The sequence below is a fragment of the Mus caroli genome, chromosome 1 (genome assembly GCF_900094665.2).
Source record: "Mus caroli chromosome 1, CAROLI_EIJ_v1.1, whole genome shotgun sequence".
NCBI classification, from domain to species: domain Eukaryota; kingdom Metazoa; phylum Chordata; class Mammalia; order Rodentia; family Muridae; genus Mus; species Mus caroli.
In genome coordinates this window covers 79,916,733-79,939,700 of record NC_034570.1, presented here as the reverse complement: position 1 = coordinate 79,939,700, position 22,968 = coordinate 79,916,733, and the positions used below count along the sequence as shown (strand labels likewise).

Sequence of the window (22,968 nt, the reverse complement as noted above, 5' to 3'; positions counted from 1 at the left end):
CAGAGAAGCAACCTAGGAAATCAAGAACTAACTGGACAAGTACCACCAGAGACACTGTTAGGCTTTCACTGGGGTCCTACCAAACTCATCAATAAGATGGCCAGCTTCTGTGAGGGATGTACATGGCTGTCTGCACTGTATGCCAGCTGCTCTTTTGATGAAACTCTACTTCACAAACCTTACAAGAATATTCATCTCAAAGCATCACTTGCCTCATCAGATTCACACATGGGCTTTTTACCTTGAATAACAGTCATCAATATTATCACTACCATGTCCATTTTAAAACAGGGTAATATTATGTATACATACATAAATAAAATGGCTGCACTAAAAATTTTGGGGGTGGCAAGGTATCTTAGCTGAGGTGTCTGTTGCCAAGGCCTGAGGACCAAAGTATCAGACCTCTACACATATATTAGTTTTAAGAATTAAAAAACTGTAAGTATCATTATTCTGAGATTTAAAGCCCAACTCTTCCTCTCAGCAGGAAAGCAGTCCTTGACAGAGACAGGGACTCACTTTCTGCTGGTCCTTCCCTCAAGAACTACGCACTCTTTGGCAACGTGTCATTGCCACTCTTTCCATGAAGGTAAGCAGGACAGTAGTCATACTCCTACCATGGAATCAAATCCAATATCACAGCAAGGAACCTAAGGGAAGGGGATCCGCCATCACCTGCTGAACCCATCCATCCCCTCCACCCCCACCCGTGAAGCCAACCTTAACAGCTCCTGCAAACATCTCAGCTGAGTTCTAGCCTACTGCGACGAGATGTCCCTTACTTGAGAGGCAGTCCTGAAATGTCCATCTCACTAAACCTTCAGAAGGCAAGCAGTTCCCCTTGACAGCTGACTCATGAGACTACAGGATAATCCCCTCCTTAACTCACAACCAAAAAAAATTACCAGTATAACAAGGTCCCTGCAACAATTTGTTGAAAATTTTCTACAGAGCAACAGTGACCAGAACAGAAGCTATTTTGGAAACAGTCTCTATCAAGCTGGCTTGCTTTAAAACAAACAAACAAACAAACAAACAAACAAAACCCTAAAACCCAGTACACAAAACACAAACTGTTGGTTCTCAGCACCCAAAGGTTCTGCAATGCCAAGTTAAATCTAGGATGCAAAGTATCCTAGGGAAATCACAGCAGTATTGAACATAGTTTTCAAGTCATTATTTTCTTACATAACATTTACACGAACTGGGGCATTTCAAATAATCTACAGGCGATTTTAAAGTATACTGGAAGATGTAGATTATATGCAAAAAAGTACACCTCTTTGAATTAGACAGTTAAGATTTTGTTATATGCAAGGGTTCTGACCCAATCCCCTAGAATACCCAGTAGCAGAATGCAAGCTTAGCATGTGCCATGCCCGGAGTACTATCCCCAGCAACTCCTTGACAGCCCCTCCACAAAAGAACCCCTGCAAGAAATAATGAAGGAAACAATTGAAAAGGAGTATAAAAATGCGTAATCAAGAGATGAAAAATGTTCCCAGAAAAGTGGTGTTCACTAACTGGGAAGTAAGTGGGGAAAAAAGAAAAAGGCTCTTGGTTAAACAAAGGACACACTCCATGACTAAGATGGCTCTGTTCTCCTAATATGTCCACTCTACCCCAGCTTGTTTTTACATTTATTTTTATCTTGCTGGAACAGAGAGAGTTTGATTTAGAAGAGCTGGACAAGTTCAGGGAAGGACATTCTGAGGGTCTGTGGTTCAAAAGCAGTCTCCAGTCTCCAGCTCAGTACAGAAGGCTTCCCAACCTTCAACTGGACTCCACCTTCCCAAACACAGGCCTAGTCACTGCTCCTCTCAGAGTGGCCCAGGCTGCTTCTCATCTCCAAAGCCTGTGGTGCCACGGCTGCTCCATGCCATCAAGAGGGAGAGTTTCATGCCAAGCTGGGCCTCAAGAGAGGCGAGTACAAGACGCTCAGAGAGACCACAACACATTTTATTTAATTTTTTTTATTTTCCTCCACACTGGCAAAAGTTCCGAGGGAGCTTAAAGTTTTGTAAACATTTTAACTATCCCTCTTCCCCACCCCCCCTTTTGAATTTACAAAGCAAAGGAGAGGAGTCTCACATTTTAATGGTTCTCTATCTCCTTATGCTATTTGATCCAAAAACTATTTACAAGTTTGTAGCAGTCTCTGTATAGTTATTGTACACATTTAGGAGGGAGAGAGGCAAGAAGGGATAGGGAGAATGGTGATGCAAAATAATAAAAATAGAAACCAAATATAATCTTCCAATACCAAACTGCTCTGAGAGCAACTCCAGCCTTGTCCAGGTACAGATGCTGAACTGCCCACCACAGCACCACTTGCACAGGCCCAGCCGACCCACAGCTGCCGCCGAGGTGTTAGACTATCCCAGGTGATGTTCATCAGGCGAGGAGCAGAAGCAGTCAGAGTCTGTTTGTACAGAGCTTGAGTACACTGGGACTTGCTATGGAGCAGGCCTCCCATTCCTGTGCCTGCCATCCCCATACCCCACTGCATCCTCCTGCATAGTGGTTTCCATGGATGAAGGTCTTAAAGATGGTCAGGCTTTGTACGTTCTCTTTTCAGAAAAGGCAAACAACTTGCCATCCCAGAATCTTTTCACAAGACCTTTTCAGGGCCATGGCAAAACATGCACACAGTGCTCTGAGGAACAGATGAAATTCCCAGCTTTTATCAGAAGCAAAAGTTTATCCCCATCCGAGTTGAAATTACACAAATTCATACATATGGTAAAGATGCCTCTTAAAACGAGACAAATTTTCACATAAGGGCCCAAAACAAACTGGTCCTAGTCCTTTGAAGTAAAAATATTTATGGGAGGAGGGGAGATCAGTTTTTATATGAAAGGAAAATTAAGTCCCTGTCCCAGGCCATAGGGTTTCTTTTGTCCAGGAGTAACGTTGGAATATGTTAGGGAAGAACACAGCTTGCTTAGAAAGTCACTATCTAATGAAGAACACACACATCCTTTCTTCAGAAAGAACAGCGAGGGTGTGCAACATCAAACAAGCCAATCTACACCCCTCTCAGGGCCTCTGATGCAATCCCCACGTTAACAATGGTCATGCAACTTATAGACAGAGTTCTGCCTGCCTGTGGCAATAGAGAAGTTACTGCCCAGGGGTGATTTGTTGCTGGCCAATGTCTATTAGCCATTAACTCTCTTCATGACTGCACCAGTTAAGGCCCTTTGTCGGTATGGGGTGAAACAGAGGGGTGGGGAGAAAGAACAAAACAGAACAAGAACAGTGGTAAGAGAAAGTGATCTGCTGTTGGCAGATTCCAACACACTTCCAGGAGACAGTAGATGGAATCAACGCACAGTGAATGTGTGCTGGCAACATTAGCTCTGCTGGGGAGCATCCCCAACTGCTGCCCCCGAGACAAGGGTCTGGTCCACTTAGGAACAGTCTGAGATGCTCACCAACAGTGATTTAAAGTAATCTTGGACACAAAGGGCTAGGGAAAAAAAAAAAGCCTGAGATGATTGGTTCTGTGATTTGTTGCAGGGTGACAGAGAAAATGGTGAACGTATGTTGTGTCCAATGAGGAGAAACCATGGTCACTAGGCAGGAGTGGGAAGGGTGGCACAGCGGCAGGAACTCAGTAGTCATCCAGAGTCTCAATCTCACCCATGTTCAGTCGCTCTGACGAGGCATTGACTGAAAACCCTACAAGAGACAAAATAAGTTTATGAGCAACTGCCAAGTGGTTCAATTTCAAGCAGCTGGCTGGAATTTAAGTCTCTTATGCTTAAGATTTACACTAAACTGGGTACAGAAGAAAGACAAGATGAAAGATACAAGCAGACTTATGCAGAAAAGGATCTCTGGTCAGACTGGAATGGAATCAGTTTAGGAGAGGCATCACCGACAGTATTCACAAACACTGTGACATTGGAATACCTAACACTACTGGTCACATGAAGGGACTTTTACAATAAAATCCATAACCATAAGTTGATAAGAATTTTAGTGATAGGCCTCTTGAGAGTGAGCAACTCCAAGAAAGCTTCCCAGTTCCTTAGCCCTGGATGAATCCTCAACTGTTTCAGCTGTTATGTGGACGCCAAAAGCAAACAGTCAACGCCCTCCACTCTACTGCGGTTGTTGGTACTGGGTGGGTTTTTTACACCTTCATTTTGTACCTCAATGTTTAAATTTTCAAATAAATACGCATTTGAAATGTTCTAATAACAAATAAAGTCTTGCATAATAAGATAGCTTAATTAACAGGATCAAAAATAAGATTTAAAAAAATAAACAAGCCTGTTTACTAACCAAGAAGCTGTGGAGAAAGGTGCTGTGTGACAAGGCCATACACACAGAGAGATGTGAGTACACCAAACTCCATACAAAGTCTCAACCAGAAACTCATCACCCACCTGAGAGCCCATTCTTCCCTTGGAAATACTGAAAGGCTTAGTGTTTGTATCTGTCAGGTGATGGTTTTACTTGGTAAGTCTAAAAACCTAAAGCCCAGCAGTCTATGAAATGAGCTATTTATTGCCTTTATTATTCTGAAGCAGGTTTGTTTGATTTCAGTTCAAATTAAGTGAGATAGAAACAACAAGTTGCATACCACAGAAGAAATGTAATTTAAAAATCAACTAATATTAATCAAGATAGGAAAAGAGAAAGCTATTGAGAAATAAAGATTATTTGATGTTATACTGTGCTGATTATGAGGTGAGGCTTTTTAGCAGACATGCTCTGACTTAACTGATTTAGAAGCTCAGTCAGGCATAAACTTAGCCTTCCAACTTCAAAAAGCAACAGCAGCCTGTGAGTGCCATGAAGGCAGGGCATTTCCTCACTCTGCTGCTCCACAGACCACTTTCTACTAGGTCTACAACACTCACCCTCATGCTTCCTTTTAGGATTATGACAACGTCTTTGTATTTCTACAAAGGGGAGTCTGACTGAGAGGAAGCTATATATTTTATACCCAAATGGTTTACACGGCCCCCCTGGGAACCCTTACAATTAGTATGACCAGAAAAGAGTGAAGGGCGCCTAAAAGTGAAGTGAGGCTGGGGCTCCCTCTGCTGGTTCCTTTGCAGTCTGCTCTCCGTGGTCACTTTAGATCAAATTGGAACCTATTTTTCCAGTATGTGCATGGAAAATTTTCTCAACCTATAAATTTGCAGGGAATACACCCATTGGAAAGTAATATATGAAAATGAATAAGCATAAAAATTGAAAGATAATTAAAAACTTTCAGAGGCATTTCCAGAAAGAGGGGTAAGTAGGCAGTGACTTGGCTTCACTGGGAAGCTCTGCTCCTCCTCCTGTGCTGGCTGTCCTCCCCTGCATGATTAGGGAGGACTCCAAGTCTGAGAGAACTGACCCATCTCCCACTGTACTGAGGGATGTTGACATCCCTGCTGGGGTCTCTGGCAGAAGACCAAGACCACACTGCAAGGACAAACACCCATGGAGCAGCCTCTCACACCTGTAAGCTAAAATCACAAGGGCTTCTCAGCTGCAAGTAGTTAGAAATCTGCTCAGCTCTATCTGTCCGAATTTTATAGTTTCTGACCCATGTTTAATATTAACACTCCAGAGAAGAAGAAAATCGACTATGACAGCCAAGTTTCCATTAACTTCATGTTCAAAAGCAGCGAAGGATTTCATTTATCACTATTTATTTATTTATTTGTTTGTTTGTTCATTCATTCATTTTATTTATTTATTTGTGGGTTTGTTGGGTAAATTTAAGAAACAAAGCAACTTACATTCATTACTTATGAAATACTGTTCCCTACCATCCCTGGTGTCATTTACAGCCCTAATTTAGGCATCTGCTTTTTTAGGAAGCTGCTGCATATGAGGACAACAGCCCTCAGTACTAGATAGGGAGGCATCTACCACAGAAGAGTGGAGAAGGCCTGCAGCTCACTGGCCAAGACAAGTGGGTGTCCTGGCAGTGCAGCTGCCCAGGACCTACAGAAAGTGGACGTAACAAGCACTGCTTCGTTGAAAATCTGCTTCCAGCCGGAATCAGCACCTGAACTTCTCAACTAGCTCTACTGTTGTTGTCCACTTTTGTTATCTTTGCATGAAATTCTAAGTAAGGCTTTAAAGTTTGAAGGACCAGAATCATACTGCTAGTTTGTCTATCCTAGCACATGGGCAAATCTCCTACACTTACACACCCAGGAAATATTGTCTATTCTTAAAACCAGATAGTAAAATGAATCTTTACATGAAAGACTGCAGCGATGTATCTGGTTACTGTCAGCACCCAAAACCTTCCTCCCACCCCACCTGAGAGTCCAGGCCTAGTCTTACCTAATAAACTGGGATCTGCTCGAACCATCTTCTGCTTTTTCTTCTTCTTGCCACTTTGCACAGCCTCAAAATTTGATTGTTGGTTGTTGCTTTGATTGGTCTGAAATACCGAATGGAGTGTACTATGGTTCATCCCCCAGACAGAGTCCTATGAAACAAGACACAACACAACACAACTACAATTATACAGTGCACATGGATATGGACTGCTCTAAGAAAATGGCTGGCTTGCCTTTGCCTTGTCAAGTTTGAGTCTGTTAACAAAAATCCTCTGGCTGAGGAGATGGTTCAGTGGTTAAGGGTGCATACTATTCTTGCAGAAGACTGAGGCTGCTTCCCTATTAGGCAGTTTATAACTTCCTGTAACTGCAGCTTCAGGGGTATCGCATGTTTGATCTTGTGTGTACTCATGTGTATATACTCACTGACCCACAACATACAATTTAAAATAATTTTAAACTATTTTAAAAATAAATCTTAAAAAAAAAAAAAAAACCCTACCCCAGTCCCAGCACTAAGAGTGGGCCACTGAGCTACCAGCCCTCACTCTCAACACTCTACTTAATGCCTGCTATCTCTACAAAGTCTCTCCTAGACCTTCAGGCTTTCACTTCAGCTCTATCAGAACAGAAGCCCTAAGTTTTCCATTGGATGCAGTTGTCTATGTCATCCATTAAGAAATGCAATATAGTCGGGCAATAGTGGCTCACACCTTTAATCCCAGCACTCAGGAAGCAGAAGCAGGTAGATCTCTGTGAGTTCAAAGCCAGCCTGGCCTACAGAGCAAGTTCCAGGACAGCCAGGGTTACACAGAGAAACCCTGTTGTGGAAAAAACAAAACAACCAAACAACACCAAAAAACCCCCAACCAACCAACCAAACAAACAAAAAACCCAAACAAACAAAAACAAGGGAACAAACAAAAGAAATGCAATTCACAGCATATAGTTATCAACACTATGGTAATACACACATCTGACTCACAGCAAAAAATGGTCGTTCTCTAGTACACAAGTCAGAGAACCAGTTGGTGGTACACTAAAGGCCAAAGCCATGTTACTTATACAGGAAATCCCAGAATGGATTTGTTACCTGAATACTGCCCACACACTGGCTAACTGGTTAAACTATAAGACAGCTCATTAATCCTTTGTTCTTGTTGTTCTTAGATTCCAGTTCAAAGATCAGGGGCAGTGCCACGGGAGGAGCAGAGAAAGCACTGTGGACTAAATGGGCATACAGGAGAGCACCCCACAGGTGCAGTGTTTTCTGCACTACTTCATACCTCATGCTCCTGCAATGTCCCAAGACATCTGTTCTACTGTGTTCTGGTATTGGAGACCTGACATTGCCTCTTAATTTAGCCCTAAGTCTGCTTCACACAGATCTAAAATGCCTTGTGCTACACTGTATTTTCCCACATCTTCAGATAGGATCTACAACACTGTTATCATGTCTAATAGAACAATGTGGTTCAAGGATATGAATATTTTTAGCCTCTTTATGAACCTTGCCAATTTGTCTTTCAGAAAACAAATATTACCAGCCCTCAAAGATCCCACATTTGTAAAGTCACTGAAGTTTATTTTTTATTGTCATTATGAGCACACTTGCTCAGAGAGGCAAAACAATCTTTAACCCCCAAGGCACATGCTCTCAGCTGACAAAGGGCAAGGGAGTATCCACCTTCCTACTTCAAGTCACACCCTATAAGCATGTGTCTCTTTCTGTCAGTCATCTAGTACAATGCTTTCACATCTCTGTTTTGGCCTCCAAGTCTAAGGCTTAGATGCTATGGAGTACTTCTGAGCCCAGAAAGACTGTGCTGCATCCAAGGGAGAAGATGTGCAGTGAGATGTACAAGTGAGAATGACAGCCGCACTGCATCAGTATTAAGGAATCAACACTGTCAACAATGCCTCTGACAAGATCTTGAGACACACTATGCACCAGTTAGACACTGTGTTGATGAGACTTAAGAACTTAACCCTGTGTACTTTATAGAGGCAGTGCCGGTGCTCCGATTCCCTACTCACTCAGACTTCATAGAGCAGTGCTTCTAAACCAGACAAGAGTCATGACCCCTTTTTTTTGGTGGTGGGGGGAATGTCAAACAACCCTTTTACAGGGGCTGTATGTATATCCGATATCCTGTATTTCAGATATTTACAACATGATTCAAAACAGCAACAAAATTACAGTTATGAAGTAGCAATGAAAATAACTATATGGCTGGAGGTCACCACAACCATATTAAAAGGCTGCAACATTAGGAAGGCTGAGAAGCACTGGTTTAGAACAAAGCTACAACAAGGAACAAAGATCAATTGTGCCTTCATATCTCCTTTAACAGCATAGGAAATACCTGCCATAGCCCATATACAGTGACACTGCTGTCAGGATTGAATATAGCAATACATGGGTTATGATCTGCAGCCCAACTAAAACATATGTATGAATCAAACAAACAAACAAACAAACAAACAAACAAAAAACCCACTCAGGTACTTTTTTGCTATCTGGAACATTTACACAGACATGTACTGTGAAGGACACACAGATTTTGAAAAGTTTTAGATGCATAAAAATAATTTTTTTTAAACTTCTCTGTCTTCTCAACATTTATAGACATTCCTACTCACAGGTACTGTACACACTGTTACTTTATACCTGCTGCTGCTGCTGCTGCTGCTGCTGCTGCTGACGCTGCTGGTTGACTTTCTGTTTGGCACGGCGTTCAAGGAACTGCTTGGCAAACTCCTTGGCCTCGGAAGTATCTCCTAAATAGGCCCGGGTATAGTCATGGACTTCATAAGGAGACTCCACTTCTTTCAAGAAAGAAACAAACGTGGGAACTGCAGTAAAAGAGGGAAGAAGACGTGAGATGGGACAATAAAACAAACCCATGTACAGAGACACAGCCTCTGTGTTAATATGTCACCATACTACCACAGCAGGAAAGTGAAGGCTCTGCAGCTGCTGTGGGAGAGACTCTCATCTGTCTAATACAAATGAAAGAGACCCATCAGTGTTGAGCACTCCACAACAGCAGCATCAAACACATACCACACACACCAGACTTCACTAAACATAATGTTGGTTGAACTACATGTTACAATGACTGACAGGCATTTGTCTAAAACTAAAGTAATTTGAGGATTCTTCCCTTTTTTCCTTTAATTCAACTTATTAAGTGTGATGATGGATGCCAGCTACCATGACAGTTACTTAAGATCCAGATATACATCTTCTGAAACTTGTAATTAATTGGGGTATTATGTATTTTAAGTGGAAAATGGAAACTGTGTGGTTTCAGAAAAAACACAAACACCAGAGTTAGACAGACATGGGTTTAAAACTTGATTCTGAAGTCTGCTGGCTGTGTGACCTTGATGAGTTACTTAACCATTCTGAGCCTCTGTTTCCTAATTTATAAAATGGGGATAATATCACCTACCTTGTAAAGGTATCTTCACAATTTACTGCAAAAAAAAAAAATGAGTGTCTGGGATAACAATGGGTTAGCCCAGCTAGTGCCTAGCACATGGTAGGTGCTTAATGGATGGCAGGCATCACTACTACGCAAATCTGTTTTCTCTGAAGACCTTCAGAGTCTTAGCTAATGTGGTAATGAGGCAAAGGAGCCGGCCAATTCTCCACTGTTCAGTGTTGAAGATTGCTGGCTTTAAGGCAGCTATCACATTGGTCTGTCAGCTAAGACAATCCCTTCTATTAGACAACCAACAGTCACTGTTGATCATCTAGGGGTGGGAAGGGGACTTACTTCCATCTAAAGAGCTAGCTCTCTGTTTACAAATATGCTTTTCTTGAAATTGTGCCTTTATTTCTGCAGTTTCAGCCCATACAAAGCAAGTCTACTTACTCTTTCACAATTTCCATCACCTCCCAAAGCAAAAAGGAAATGATGTCACACTGCTTTGGTACTCTATTGGGCAGGCTGACTTTGGTTCCCAACTATGACATTTAACTTTCTCTTACACATGATATTGTAGCTGCAAATATTTCCCATGAAATGGGTGATGGGAAACAATGGCTTCCTTTGTTCTGCACTTTATTAAGGCAGCCTCAGCTGGCAGGTAATCCTTGGTAACTGCTCACAATTTATTGGAGCATCATTTTATAGGACTTTTTTGTTTTTTCCATAGCAATTCAAGTAATGCTACAAGAGTCAAGATTTTAGTGGACAGTGCAGATTGGCCCCCACAGAATTCATCCTCTACATTCTGGCTTACTGCTCCAACCTGCTGACCTCATTGTAAGGCCCTGCTCTCTGAATCCACATGCTGGGATTCCCTCCCCAATTCTTACCATCCAAGTTATTTGCCGTATTAAGGGCATGAAGCATCTGTTCACACCACTGGGTAAATCCATCTTGGGCTTTATTTACTCCCTGAAAGAGCTTCAGCAACTTTTCTTCTTCTTCTACTTTCTTATTCTGCCGGTTAGACACACCTACAGATTTACTAAAGCAAAACAATAGGGCGATATTATATTCCCAGAAACTGTTACTACGTGATGATACTATAATACCATAAATACTGTATAGGCAACATGGACAGCTGCCCAGTAAGCCAATTCTTAGTTCTATACAAGAAAAAAAAAATTCAATTATTTTGATTGGATACCTCCTTAAAAACTAACCTCTGCTAATATCCTAGTCTACAGGGCTTCTATTTTGAGAAGATAATGAAGTTCTTCCTCCATGTCCTTAGGTAAGCTGTTAAATTTACTAAGCCTCAGTTTCCTCATATGCAAAATGGCACCAATACTTCCTTGCGTTATAATAAGGAATGAAGATACTCGAGCAAAGGCCTGGAACATAACAGTGCCTGGCAAAGAAGCTCAATAAACTATGTGTTTACCTTAAGTCTTCAATCAAAACGGATCCGACACCACCACCATTTATTAAGTACTTACTATATGCCAGGCACTTTACTACTTCATGTGTGTTTGTTGACTCCTTACAACTACACTCATAAAGTTATTATCTTCATTTTACCCATGAGGGAACTGAGGCCCAAAAGAGGTTCTCTCTTGCCCAAGGTCACACAGCTACTAAGTGTCAGTGCTGGGATCTGAGTTCATGAATATAACAGACCCATGCTCATCCAACAGCACTGGCTACCAAGGAAAGAAAGATGAAGATGAAATATTATTAATTTGCCATATAGTAAGTTTAGGGCCATTACAGAAGTATTTGGAATGTTCATTCTAGTACAGCTTAAACATACAAATTAGAAAAAAAACTAAAAAACAAACAAAAAAAAAAAACCACCAAGGTTACCTAGAGAAAACATTGTTAACAACAAAAAGTGTTCCCTTTTTATTATTAGCAGACAGTTACCATGTAGTAGGCAAAAGAATTAAGTGTTGAGCAGTAGGAAAAGCCCAGGGAACAATCAAGTGTGTCTCACTGGGTAGAAAACAATCACCAAAATTATGAGTTCCATGCTTGGGCATAGATGAAGCGTAAGCAGAAACTGTATCTAATATCCCTTCTCCCACCCTCCCTCTTCTCCCACCCATCAAGGTACATGGGTGTACTCATTATGAGCCCTACCTGAGACTGGCGTTGTTTTTATTTTTATTTGTTGAATTTCTAGGTCCCACCTCTTTCACTGCATCATCCCAAAACCCCATGTTGGAGTTTTTGGTGTCTGCATTACTCCAGATACTACTGACTAGCTCAGACGCCCACTGGTTAGAAGGACCTGTGTTTATAGAGCCCCATACAGAATTCCCAAGGCTGGTGTGCAGGTTGGAATGCTGTTAAAAAGACAAAAAGACTTTCGTTAACGATATCCAAAGGACAGTTTGAAAGATAACCAAGAAGCAGTCAATGAGCGTGCGCTCAGGAAAAGAAACCCACTGTGCTGTTCCGGGCTCGGTTTGATTGCTGGTGTTGCTGGTGTTGCTGTTGTTGTTGCTGCTGCTTCTGCATCTGCCTGGCCTCTTCCTGCTGGATCTCTAGTAGAGACTTGGTGGTACCTGCAGGTTTGCTGACATTTCCCCAACCTGAGAGTTTTTGTTGTTGTTGTTGCTGCTGCTGCTGCTGGAGAGCTTTCATCAATTCCCTCTGCTGACGTCTTTGCTGTTGGAAAAGGGCAGCCACCTCAGGACTTGTTTTTACACTAGTTATAAGCATCTGGACACAACAGCTGTTTAAAACCCAAATGGGGTTAATCCTTTTGGCTAAACTAAGACCGAAATGCCAAGTGGTAGTGAGGGGAAAACCAAAAGACTGAATATAGAATCCTTACAAATAAAGAAGGCTTTTCTGGTTAAGTGCAGAAATAAAATAAATGTTCTCAAAGTTCCACCAAAATGAAAGTAAATATATACTTTTTGTAGATTTGTTTGTGTGTGGCTGTGAGATGGGATTTCACTATACAGAGCCCACCTAAGTCTGGAATTGAAACTCTTCCTGCCAGTTTCCCAAGCACTGACAGTTCTGGTGTTTACCAGATGCCTAGCTACATAGACTTCATAAAAGCATAAACCAGTGAAGGACAACAGACACAGACAAGATGTTTTAATCAGAAAGTAGGGCTAGGGAAGACAGCTAAGTGAGTGAAGTACTTGCTCTGCAAGCTTGGGGACCTGAGGCTAGTCCCTGAAGCCCATATAACAAAGTAAGTGTGGATGACTGGGCGTGGTGGTGCACGCCTTTAATCCCAGAGTTTGGGAGGCAGAGGCAGGCAGATTTCTGAGTTTGAGGCCAGCCTGCTCTACAGAGTGAGTTCCAGGACACCCTGGGCTACACAGAGAAACCCTGTCTCGAAAAAAACAAAAAACAAAGAGGGAGAGGGAGAGGGAGAGGGAGAGGGAATAAGAAAAAGAAAAAGAAAAAGAAAAAGAAAAAGAAAAAGAAAAAGAAAAAAAAAACTGGTATATTCTCTGCTCACCAATTTAGCACTGCAGAGGTAAAGACAGACAGATGCCTGGGTTTCATGGACTAAGCAGCGAAGCCTACTTAGTGAAAGTTGCAGGGGAATGAGATATTGTCTCCAAAACAAAATACAAACCAAAGAAAGCAAACAAAGCACCTGATGTCTTTCATTTGTATGTGCACATACACAAATAAATATCTAGGTAGAAATGTATAAAGATGGAAAGCACATTATTAATAACCAGTGTAGCACATCAAATAAGCTGAAGCACAAATAAAAGAGGGAGCTCCCAACAAACAGCCCACAGAAAACCTAACAGTATCAACAAGACGTGTATAGCAGAATGTCTGATAAGCTCCGAGACTCTTTTTTTTTTTTTTTGATTGATTTATTTATTATATGTAAGTACACTGTAGCTGTCTTCAGACACTCCAGAAGAGGGAGTCAGATCTTATTATGGATGGTTGTGACCCACCATGTGGTTGCTGGGATTTGAACTCCGGACCTTCGGAAGAGCAGTCGGGTGCTCTTACCCACTGAGCTATCTCACCAGCCCAGCTCTGAGACTCTTAACAAATAGCTCAGAACCACTAAACATTTAGCATATGCTTTTGAGATAAAAGGAAGGGACCAAAATAAATGCATAAATTCAATAAAATAGGGATTGCCTTTAACAAATTCATGTGTTTGAGATGAGTATTTTGCCCGCAGGCATACATGCGTACCATGTTCGTGCGGCACCAGGACCGAGGAGCACTGAAGTTACAGATTGAGGCGAACTTCCATGTGGGTGTGAGGAATCAAGCTTCAAGAGCAGCCAAGTACTCTTAACTGCTGAGCCATCTCTGTACCTCTGAATTGGCTTTTTTAAAGCTATCAGCAAATAATATCCCTAGAGCAGCAGCAGGTCTCAACCTATAGGTCTCCACACCTTTGAAGGGGTTAAATGACCCTTTCACAGGGGTTACATATCAAGATATCCTGAATACCAGATACTATTCATAACAGTAGCAAAATTACAGTTAAGAAGTTGCAACAAAATAATTTTATGGCTGGGGGTCACCATAACATGAAGAACTTTAATAACAGGTCGCAGCATTAGGAAGGCAGAAAAATGCTGCCCTAAGTTGATGGTGCATTCACTAAAATAATAAAAAGCTAAGCACTGTAATTCAGAAATTTAAAACAAGATAGTATAAGCTAAAAGCACAACAGAAAACATAAAATATTAAACTGAGGAAATGTGCCCACCAATAATGGTACAAAGACAGGCAGAAAAAAGTAGAAACCAAAATCTATCTAGGGCAATCATGCAACTGACTGCAACTGCAATGGGGGGGAGGGTGGGGGGAGATAAAATCAAGAGATGTATAGCACTGAGCATGTCCAAACTGGACAGGTTAGAGAGCCACAGACAGGGTGCTCCAAAGAAGAGAAAGCTAGCAACACTATCTTGGGTTTCTCCATGTGACAAATAAGCATGGAAAAGCATTTCATGCTTGTAAGATACAGGACAATAAAAGGTTCCAAGAATATACTCAAATAAACAGAGTGAGATGCTAACTTTTGAGAAGTGGGGCTGAGGGCAAAACACTGGCTGGAACATTGCTCAGCAACAGAATGCCTACTGTGCATGCGTGGGGAGCCTGGAGGGACTCTGATTCTTGTTCACATTAACTTTTCAATGAACAGAGACAACGATTTCTAGCCTTGAAAACAGAAATACTCTGCTCTGAAACACCCTCTTCTCTAAAAGAAGGTTATTCCAAAAGTAAAGTTTAATCCTTTGTTTTTACATTAAAGTGAGAAGGCAATTTTAAGGTAGAGAAATGCTTTGGCCTACTGGGTGACTCACTCTCACTCTCACTCTCTCTCTCTCTCTCTCTCTCTCTCTCTCTCTCTCACACACACACACACACACACACATACATGTATATCCTGAATACACACATACACATATATATTATAGTATTTATTATTTATATATATGGATTTTGGAAATGTCTGCCTCCCACTCTAACTCCAACTCCCCTCTCAAATCTCATATCTGCTTCTTTTTATTTATTTGAGTTCATTAGTGTTCTCTGTATGGACATAGCTGTAAGGCTATCTACTTTTCTTTATGAAGTAAATAAAAGCTGAAGAGCTACATTAGAAAGTTCTAGGACTGTTTGGAACTTTCAGTGGTTAAGAGCACTTGTTGTTGCAAAGGACCCAGATCCACATGGAAGCAAGCAAGCTCCTCAAGGAACAGCACACATGTGCACAGACACACATGTGGGCATAACACTCAGACACATAAGATAAAGTTCCAGGAAATGGTTATATTACCCAATCTTTTATTATTCCTATTAAAATCTTCATATATGCCAAAGGGCCCAAACCACATTACAAGGTTTAGTAACACTGAGCTAATTTCTGGCATCCAGCAATTCTGACAGTAACCATCAAAAGCCGTTAGTCCACAGTGCACACTAAGCTGCCTGGAACCAGGATGCTGTTACTGCTTACCTCTTCTCGAAGCTGGCGTTCTCGTTCTTCTTCTAGCTTCTGGATCTCAGCCAATGACAGTGTGGCCTGGGACTGACATGTTGCTGTGTTAGACTGCTGACCCCACGTTGACGAAGAGGGAAGCTAAAAACAACAAGCACATGACAAAGCAGGCGAGGGTCAGGAGATAAGGAAGGGTGACAACATTATGCTCAGATCTTCTACTTTCCTCAACTTAACAATATTCATTTCAAAACTCCTTTTCCACATTATTCTAAGTTGGCTTGCTTCTTGTGCTCCCAACCTATGTTTATTTTAAAATAACTAAAAACACACATATATGTTAATGAATACATGTTCCTCCCATTTAGGTGGAAGTCTGTTACATCTAGCAACAGAGTCAAAATCAAAAGAAATGACAAAGTGTGACTAAATTAGTTTAAGATTTTTTTTTAATACATAAAAGACCATTATCTAAGGATCTAATGAGAGGGTTGAAACCCAGGATTTCCAAACAGAATGCTGTAGCAGAAAGCGAATGAAAGGCCGGGCAGTTTCTATCCTATCTCTCACAAAGAGAGTTGCTGGTAACACAACCAGGCTACTATGTAGCTCTAGTCATGAAAACCTACCTTGTTTTAAACATCAAATGTCCTACTTTATCCTTTACATTAATTAGCAAAACAAAATATAAACATGTGGTCCTAAAAACCTAAATTTTCAAAGTCTGATTTTCTTAAGAGAATTCTGTGCTCTTCTTTGGCCAATAAAATGGTAAACTTGAATTTAGAAACATCTTACAATGCTTAAACAAAAAGTAACAGCAAAGACCCCAATGCTAACCTGGTTTTTTTATTTTTGTATGTATGAAGTATATGCATGGATAAGAACACTAAGCAGCACCCCAGGAAAATGGGTCTATAAATAGCAGAGACAGCTGAGGACAGAAGTGACAGTGCCAGGTATAGGCATGAATGTTAGCAATATGAATGTCCTCAACAGATCAACAAGCTCAGCCCTTAGCCATTTTGGTCCAATATAGTAACCGTATGGCAGTTTTCTCAAAGCAGTCCTTTGATGAGGCAAAGAAGGGTCAGAGAAGCTAAAAGACGAAAGGAGGATGGGGACTATCTTTGTCTTTACTTAGAATGCTTATATGTAAACTGTCTCAAATCTTTATAAAGAAAGGAAACAGGCATACATGGTAAGAATTACTCAGAGCTTTGTCTCCCCTTACCTCAGTTACTACAGCCTGCAATACGGCCTCTTAAAAAGGTTTTTTGGCTCCCACCAAATCCTCAGGACTTGAGCTCAGTCCTCAAGAAACACATGGGAAAGTGAAGACCAGCTCCAGGAGCAATTGCTCCCTTCAAGCCATAGGCACATGTCTGGGAGCTTTGTAATGTGGTCAATGGGAATAGAACTTAGATCCTTAGGGAAAGTAGCTAGCAAGAACGTTTAATCACTGAGCCATCTCTCCAACTCTAGTAATTTGCTTTCAAGATCTCTCCTGGAGTGTTTCTAACTTTCAAGACATAATACCTCTCTCATAACCCTCACCCCCAAAATAAACGACTCAACTTGAAAGTTCTTTCTATTCCTAAAATGACTGTTCCAAAGCTGCCTTAGGTCAGGAAGGAGTCTGAATAATGGTGACTCTCATATTTTACCAATATCAGAGTTTATATTTAAATACAAGTTTGCTGAGTTCTCATAATTTCCTTGTCTTACAAGATCCAGGGGATAGATCTGAGAAGCACTGCCTTATTAACGTCATCTCCTCTTCTCTGCTCACTACACTGGATTCCAAGTCCCTCTTTACGTCTTTATCCTGTGAGTTCCTTGAAGACAGGGGGGACTAAAGCTAATTTCAGGTTCAACATGAAGTTAGCAGAGCATACCTGCCAACATCCTCTTAACTTTCCCCTCCACTCAACTCTGAGCAGTTCTCACTCCATGCTCTGCCGTACTCTGACACTCACCCTTCAGATCTAGGTAGTCAACAATGGGCTTGCCAACTGGGTCAAGGCAGCTCTTTCCCGCTGGCTCTTCCTACTCAGCCTCACCACCACACCCTTTCTAGCAGACGTGTAGTATTCATTTTCAACACCAATAGTACTTACTTTCAGATTTCTACTCCCTGACACTTAAAAAAAAAAGAAAGAGAAAAATAGAAAAATAGAAAAAGAGAAGGAAGGGAGGGAGGGAGGGAGGGAGGGAGAGAGGGAGAGAGAGAGAGAGAGAGAGAGAGAGAGGGAGAGGGAGAGGGAGAGGGAGAGAGGGAGAGAGAGAGAGAGAGAGAGAGAGAGAGGGAGAGAGAGNGAGAGAGAGAGAGAGAGAGNGAGAGAGAGGGAGAGAGAGAGAGAGAGAGAGAGAGAGAGGGAGAGAGGGAGAGGGAGAGGGAGGGGGAGGGAGGGAGAGGGAGAGAGGGAGGAAGAGGGAAAGGAAGCAGGGGCAAGGAGGCAGTATTGTGTAGATACGGCTGGCCAAGAACTTGCTATGTAAACCACACTCACCTCTAACTCAAGACATCTGTCTGCCTCTGTGATCTGAGTTCTGAGATTAAAGATCTGTGCTACCCACATCGTTGGCCTGGTTTTTACCCAGTTTTTAACAAGTCCCCAAAGGCACCTGTTTTGAGCCTGTCATGGTTCCCACTAGAAGAGTAGGGTGGTGTTGTGCCTGCTGCTCTCGCAGCAGCTAATGTTCTTTTCAATTTGGTTTTTCTGTCAGTGGTGTTGAAATGGTAAAGAGGAGTGACTTCAACTGCCACAGAACCCTACTGAAAAGGACCAAGTCAACTAACTTGTTTGTTCCAGACCGCTGCTTGGCCCATCCTCATATATGTGTGGTTTTCTTTTAAACACTTAACAATGCATCACATTCTGTTTTGTTGATAACCAAATAGCCAACAAAATATTTAACCCAAGTGGTTCCTCTTGTATCTAGAATTATACCTTCATTTGTGCAAGCTGTTGCTGCTGCTGTTGCTGCTGCAGCCTTCGGAGAGCCTCTTGTTGCTGCTGTCTCTGACGCATCAGATCCTTCTGCCGCTGCAGCTCCAGTTCCTTCCGTTTTCTTTCTTCTTCTTCATGCCGAAGTCTGGCAGCCTCCTCCTCCATACGCAGCCGGTTCTCTTCCAGTCGGCGCTGGGCTTCTTCCTCTTCCCGGGCCCATTTGGCAGCCTCCTCTTCCTTTGCAGAAGGAAAAATCAAAGAGGAAAAATATGTTTTATTAATTGTAGAGGGATAAACCATATTGCTTTTAAAGGTGTCAATCATGATGGGATACACAAATGATAAAGCAAAATCGTGCTTAGTATGACACTAGGAAGAAGCAAGCTTTACAGGGGTCACAAAGGTCTGTGTGTTCCAGGATATGACTTTAACAGATTATAGAACTGCCACTTAGAAGGTCTATGGTGGAAGTTCTGATCTCAAATGTAGCTCACCACATGCTGGGACAAAGTCTCCTGGAAATGTCATTTCAGTACTATGGGCTGAGCAAGCTTTCTAGGGTGCTCTGCAAGAAGCCACTAAGACCTCAGCTGGGCCTAGAGACAGTGACTCCTCAAAAATCATCAAATAGACTCTCAGTCTTTATGAGGCACAGGCCCTAGAGTCCTCACAATATCTCTCCTTAACTGATTCTTTAACATCTACTGCTTTCCCCTCACCTGCACTCATTTTCTTCCAGCTTGCCTCCCTCAAAACAAGCTCACTATGTTGCCTGGTTCATTTGCCTCAGTGCTGAGTGTCCTCCCCTGGCAGAAAGGCTTTGCTATACCTGGAATGCCCTTTGTCCAGACAAATCATTCTCCTAAATGGCGATTAGCTATGAGCCTTTGGTAAGTAGATTTATTTCCTTTCTAATTTCTCTTTCAGACACTTGTCCTAGACTATCTTTGCCACTGCTCCCCCCCCCCCCCCCCCCCCCCCCCCCCCCCGCCAAGAAGGACATCTCCATTACAAACAAAACCAGTTTTAACCTATAGCCTAACTCTGCCACCTCAGAGACTTAAAATGCTAAATGTTGTTTCAAAGGTTCCAAATGTAACTAGGAACAGTAAAGATTTAGGTCAAGGTGACATCTGCTTGGAGAATTCTATTAAAGACACCCTTAATGAACAACAAAAAAGAATATAGAGAAAACTCATTCTCTTTTGGGGCAGAGGTTAAACAAGAGGGTCCCATGCAAAAGTCCCAACCTGAAGTAAAAAACACAAAAGCAGAAGTCAGCCCACCAAGATCTGGAATAGAGACATCCAAGTGACCTGAGCCCTGACAATGTCGCTGAGTTAGAGCAGAATAATGTTCAGTGGACGACTTACAGCCACATCTCCTTGGCACGTGAGGTGATTTCAGTGTTTGTACTTTAAAGTCTACTAACTCTAGCATTTATTCCTCTATCCACAAATTCTGTTAAAGATGGACTGCTTCCTAAAACCTTCTAATAACATTTGGGTGGTTATGGTGACACAGACCTATCTATAATCCCAGCACTTGGGAGGCTGAGTCAGATATTTCAAATTCCTGGCCAAAGTAGACTACACAGTAATACACACCCTGTCTCAAAACCTTACCCCACAACCTTGAAGGGGGGGGCACGCAGTGGGGGTAACACTGCATCAGAAAATGAGCATGATAACCAGTACCAGGCACTAACACACATGTTGTTTTTCTAATATAATTTTGGCTTTTAAAGGAATTTTTGTTTAGAACCAGCTAAATGATTAAGGTTAGCAGTTATAGGCATGTTAATATATTACATGTATCCTTCATAAAATGTATTGCAAACACCCCATTGAATTTGGGGTTGTAGCTCAGGGGTTGATGGTTTGCTTAGCATTCTCAAGGTCCTGCGTTCAGTCTCTGGCACTGAAGAAACAATACAACACAACACTTTGCCTCTGTGATCTTTCTGCCCAACACCTAAAACCCCATTCTGTTCATAAGAAAACTTCAAGGAATTCAGTAAAGGGATAGCCTAATAGACTGAAACGTATTTCTTAAAATTACCAAGGTCATCAAAAATCAAAGAAGCACACATACTTAGCAAGACTGAGCTAGGTTCAATACTCAAAGGTTCATTGTATAACAGTTACCAGTATTGGCAAGGTACGCAAAAAGGCAAAATGAATAGCACTCATATGGCAGTGGCAACCAACAGCTGTCTAAAGATGTAATATCCACTCAATAGAGGGGAAATCATGCATAAAAATGGAAAGTCAGCCTAATTCTAGGGGCTTGCAAGGTCATGGACCTTAAAAAAGAATCTACTACCACTAGGTTGCTAGACCCGAATAATTCCTTACTACAAATTTTAAATTTTACCCTAATACCCATAAGTAAAGCTACAATTCCTCATTATAGAAGCCTCTCTTCACAGCAAATGGAGACTACCACAAAAACAAAACACAACAAAAAATCCATACATGGACACAACAATGCCGAGATCAGTAGACCATGGGAAGCCCAGGTCTGATGGATACATCTGCATCACAGCTCTTGTATCCATAGGTTAGAGAATATCACAAAAGATGGGACTGTAAGAGCCAGAACACCAGGAAGTCTGCTGTCAGTCTCCTAGAAATGGCTGCATCAACAAGACAGAGACAGTGGCAATATCAAGGGACATGATAACATGGAAGAGGGAAAATGTCAAGGAGTCCCAGCCCTAGACATTACAGGCAACTAATGAGTGCTGGGAGATGGAGAACAGCCTCACTGGTTGTCCAAGGAAGAGCGGTCAGCCCTAAAACCATACATACAAACAACAAAACCAGACTCAGCAAGCTATATCTCACTCACACACACACACACACACACACTCACTCACTCACACCCCAGAGTGGGGAAGCATGGAAGGGGTTCAAAAGAGGGTACCTAGGAAGGGCTAGAGGGAGGAAAAGTGATATAATTTTATTTCAATTAAAAACATATTTCAAAAAATTAAGTATGATAAACTGTCACAGCCAAGAAGGACATGGGGAAGCAAGGCAGCTAAATTCAATGTGGTTAGTTATGAATGGAACACTATAGCAGAAAAGGGTGTTTAGAAAACTCTTAAGCAATCTGAATAAGCAATGGAGTTTTGATAATAATAATTAATTGGCCTTATAACTGTTACTAAAACACCATACTAATTTAAGATATTAACAACAGAGGAAACTATATGCAGGATACATATGAGTGCTTTCTTATTCTCTCAAGTTAGTTGAAAATCTAAAACTATTCTAAAGATAAAATTTAACTTAAATATTAGAATGCAATGCTTTGGGGGTCTGGCTTCCCTCCATGCCAGAATATCATGAATGGACCGAAATCCCATATGTAACTTAAAAACATTTAACAAATTTAAAGAATCAAAAACAAACAGAAAACCCAATCTAACCAAATTAACAGTAACAACAAACACAACACCAGTGTGAAACAAGAGTCTTATCTGTGGTTGGAGACTTAGCTCAGTGGAAGAACACTTGCCTAGTACATACAGGGTTCCAGATTTAATCCCTAGCACTGCAAAACAAATACCCAAAAATGTAGTATTTGCAAATTTCCAGCTTTTTTCCTGAAGGTACTATCTAGTTTTACAGAGTCTATGTACCATGAGATGCCAAAAGTGTGAGTTCTGGGACAAAGGAGTGGCTGCAGTTAAAAAGCAGACCTACAAGGAGGGATAATAGAAGGAATCACGTAAGAGACGAGTGAGCTCTCAATGCTGTTGAAACCAGTGGCTGACCTAAGCTACATAGGGACTGAACCAAAATGGAGCAGCTGAAAGAACTGAGAAGTGTTCAGTTGTCTACTGCAGGCTAATAGTAGGGAAGACAGTTCCACAGACTGTATCATCCAACACAGAGAGATACTATTCCTACTGCCCAGGAGCCACAGACAACCTAACAAAAATCCAAGTGCCAGGCAAGGAACACTTCCCTTCCAGTTGTTGGTCAGGAGACTAAGAGACCCCAAAAGCAACAGAGGCTATTTATTACCATGATCCTTGGTTGCCTCCTAGAACTTGAAGGTGAGAGAACCTGTTGCTAGAGACATGACACACTCTGATCATAGAAATGGAGAGATCAAGCTGGTGCTAACCTAGAAGCCTCCTCCCTAGCTTTCATAGTGTCAAAAGGTGCTCTGCAGGCTGCCAGATGAGAAAAGTAATCAATAGCCCTACCCAGCTATAAAACCTATAAATTACAACAATGGCAAGCTGGCAGAGATATTTCCAATACTGCTATAGTGGTACTTACATC

At 41.7% G+C, this 22,968-nt stretch overlaps 1 protein-coding gene across 8 annotated transcripts in view; it reads right to left on the bottom strand.

Annotated features, from left to right (window-relative positions):
• Positions 1–1,944: 1,944 nt before the first annotated feature.
• Positions 1,945–22,968, bottom strand: part of Gigyf2 (GRB10 interacting GYF protein 2) — a 129,153-nt gene continuing 108,129 nt past the window's right edge. For 5 of the 8 annotated variants that reach the window (XM_021170952.2, XM_029478474.1, XM_021171080.2 and 2 more), the window contains 8 exons: positions 18,668–18,904; positions 15,732–15,854; positions 12,200–12,421; positions 11,891–12,096; positions 10,639–10,793; positions 8,980–9,164; positions 6,310–6,457; positions 1,956–3,687 (listed from right to left, as the gene is read on the bottom strand). In XM_021170952.2, coding sequence (XP_021026611.1) covers positions 3,620–3,687; positions 6,310–6,457; positions 8,980–9,164; positions 10,639–10,793; positions 11,891–12,096; positions 12,200–12,421; positions 15,732–15,854; positions 18,668–18,904 — 1,344 coding nt within the window. In that variant the 3' untranslated portion in view covers positions 1,956–3,619. Of the gene's footprint in view, positions 3,688–6,309; positions 6,458–8,979; positions 9,165–10,638; positions 10,794–11,890; positions 12,097–12,199; positions 12,422–15,731; positions 15,855–18,667; positions 18,905–22,968 lie in introns of all 8 variants that reach the window. The other 3 variants (XM_021171109.2, XM_021171152.2, XM_029478478.1) reach the window with 2 other exon arrangements.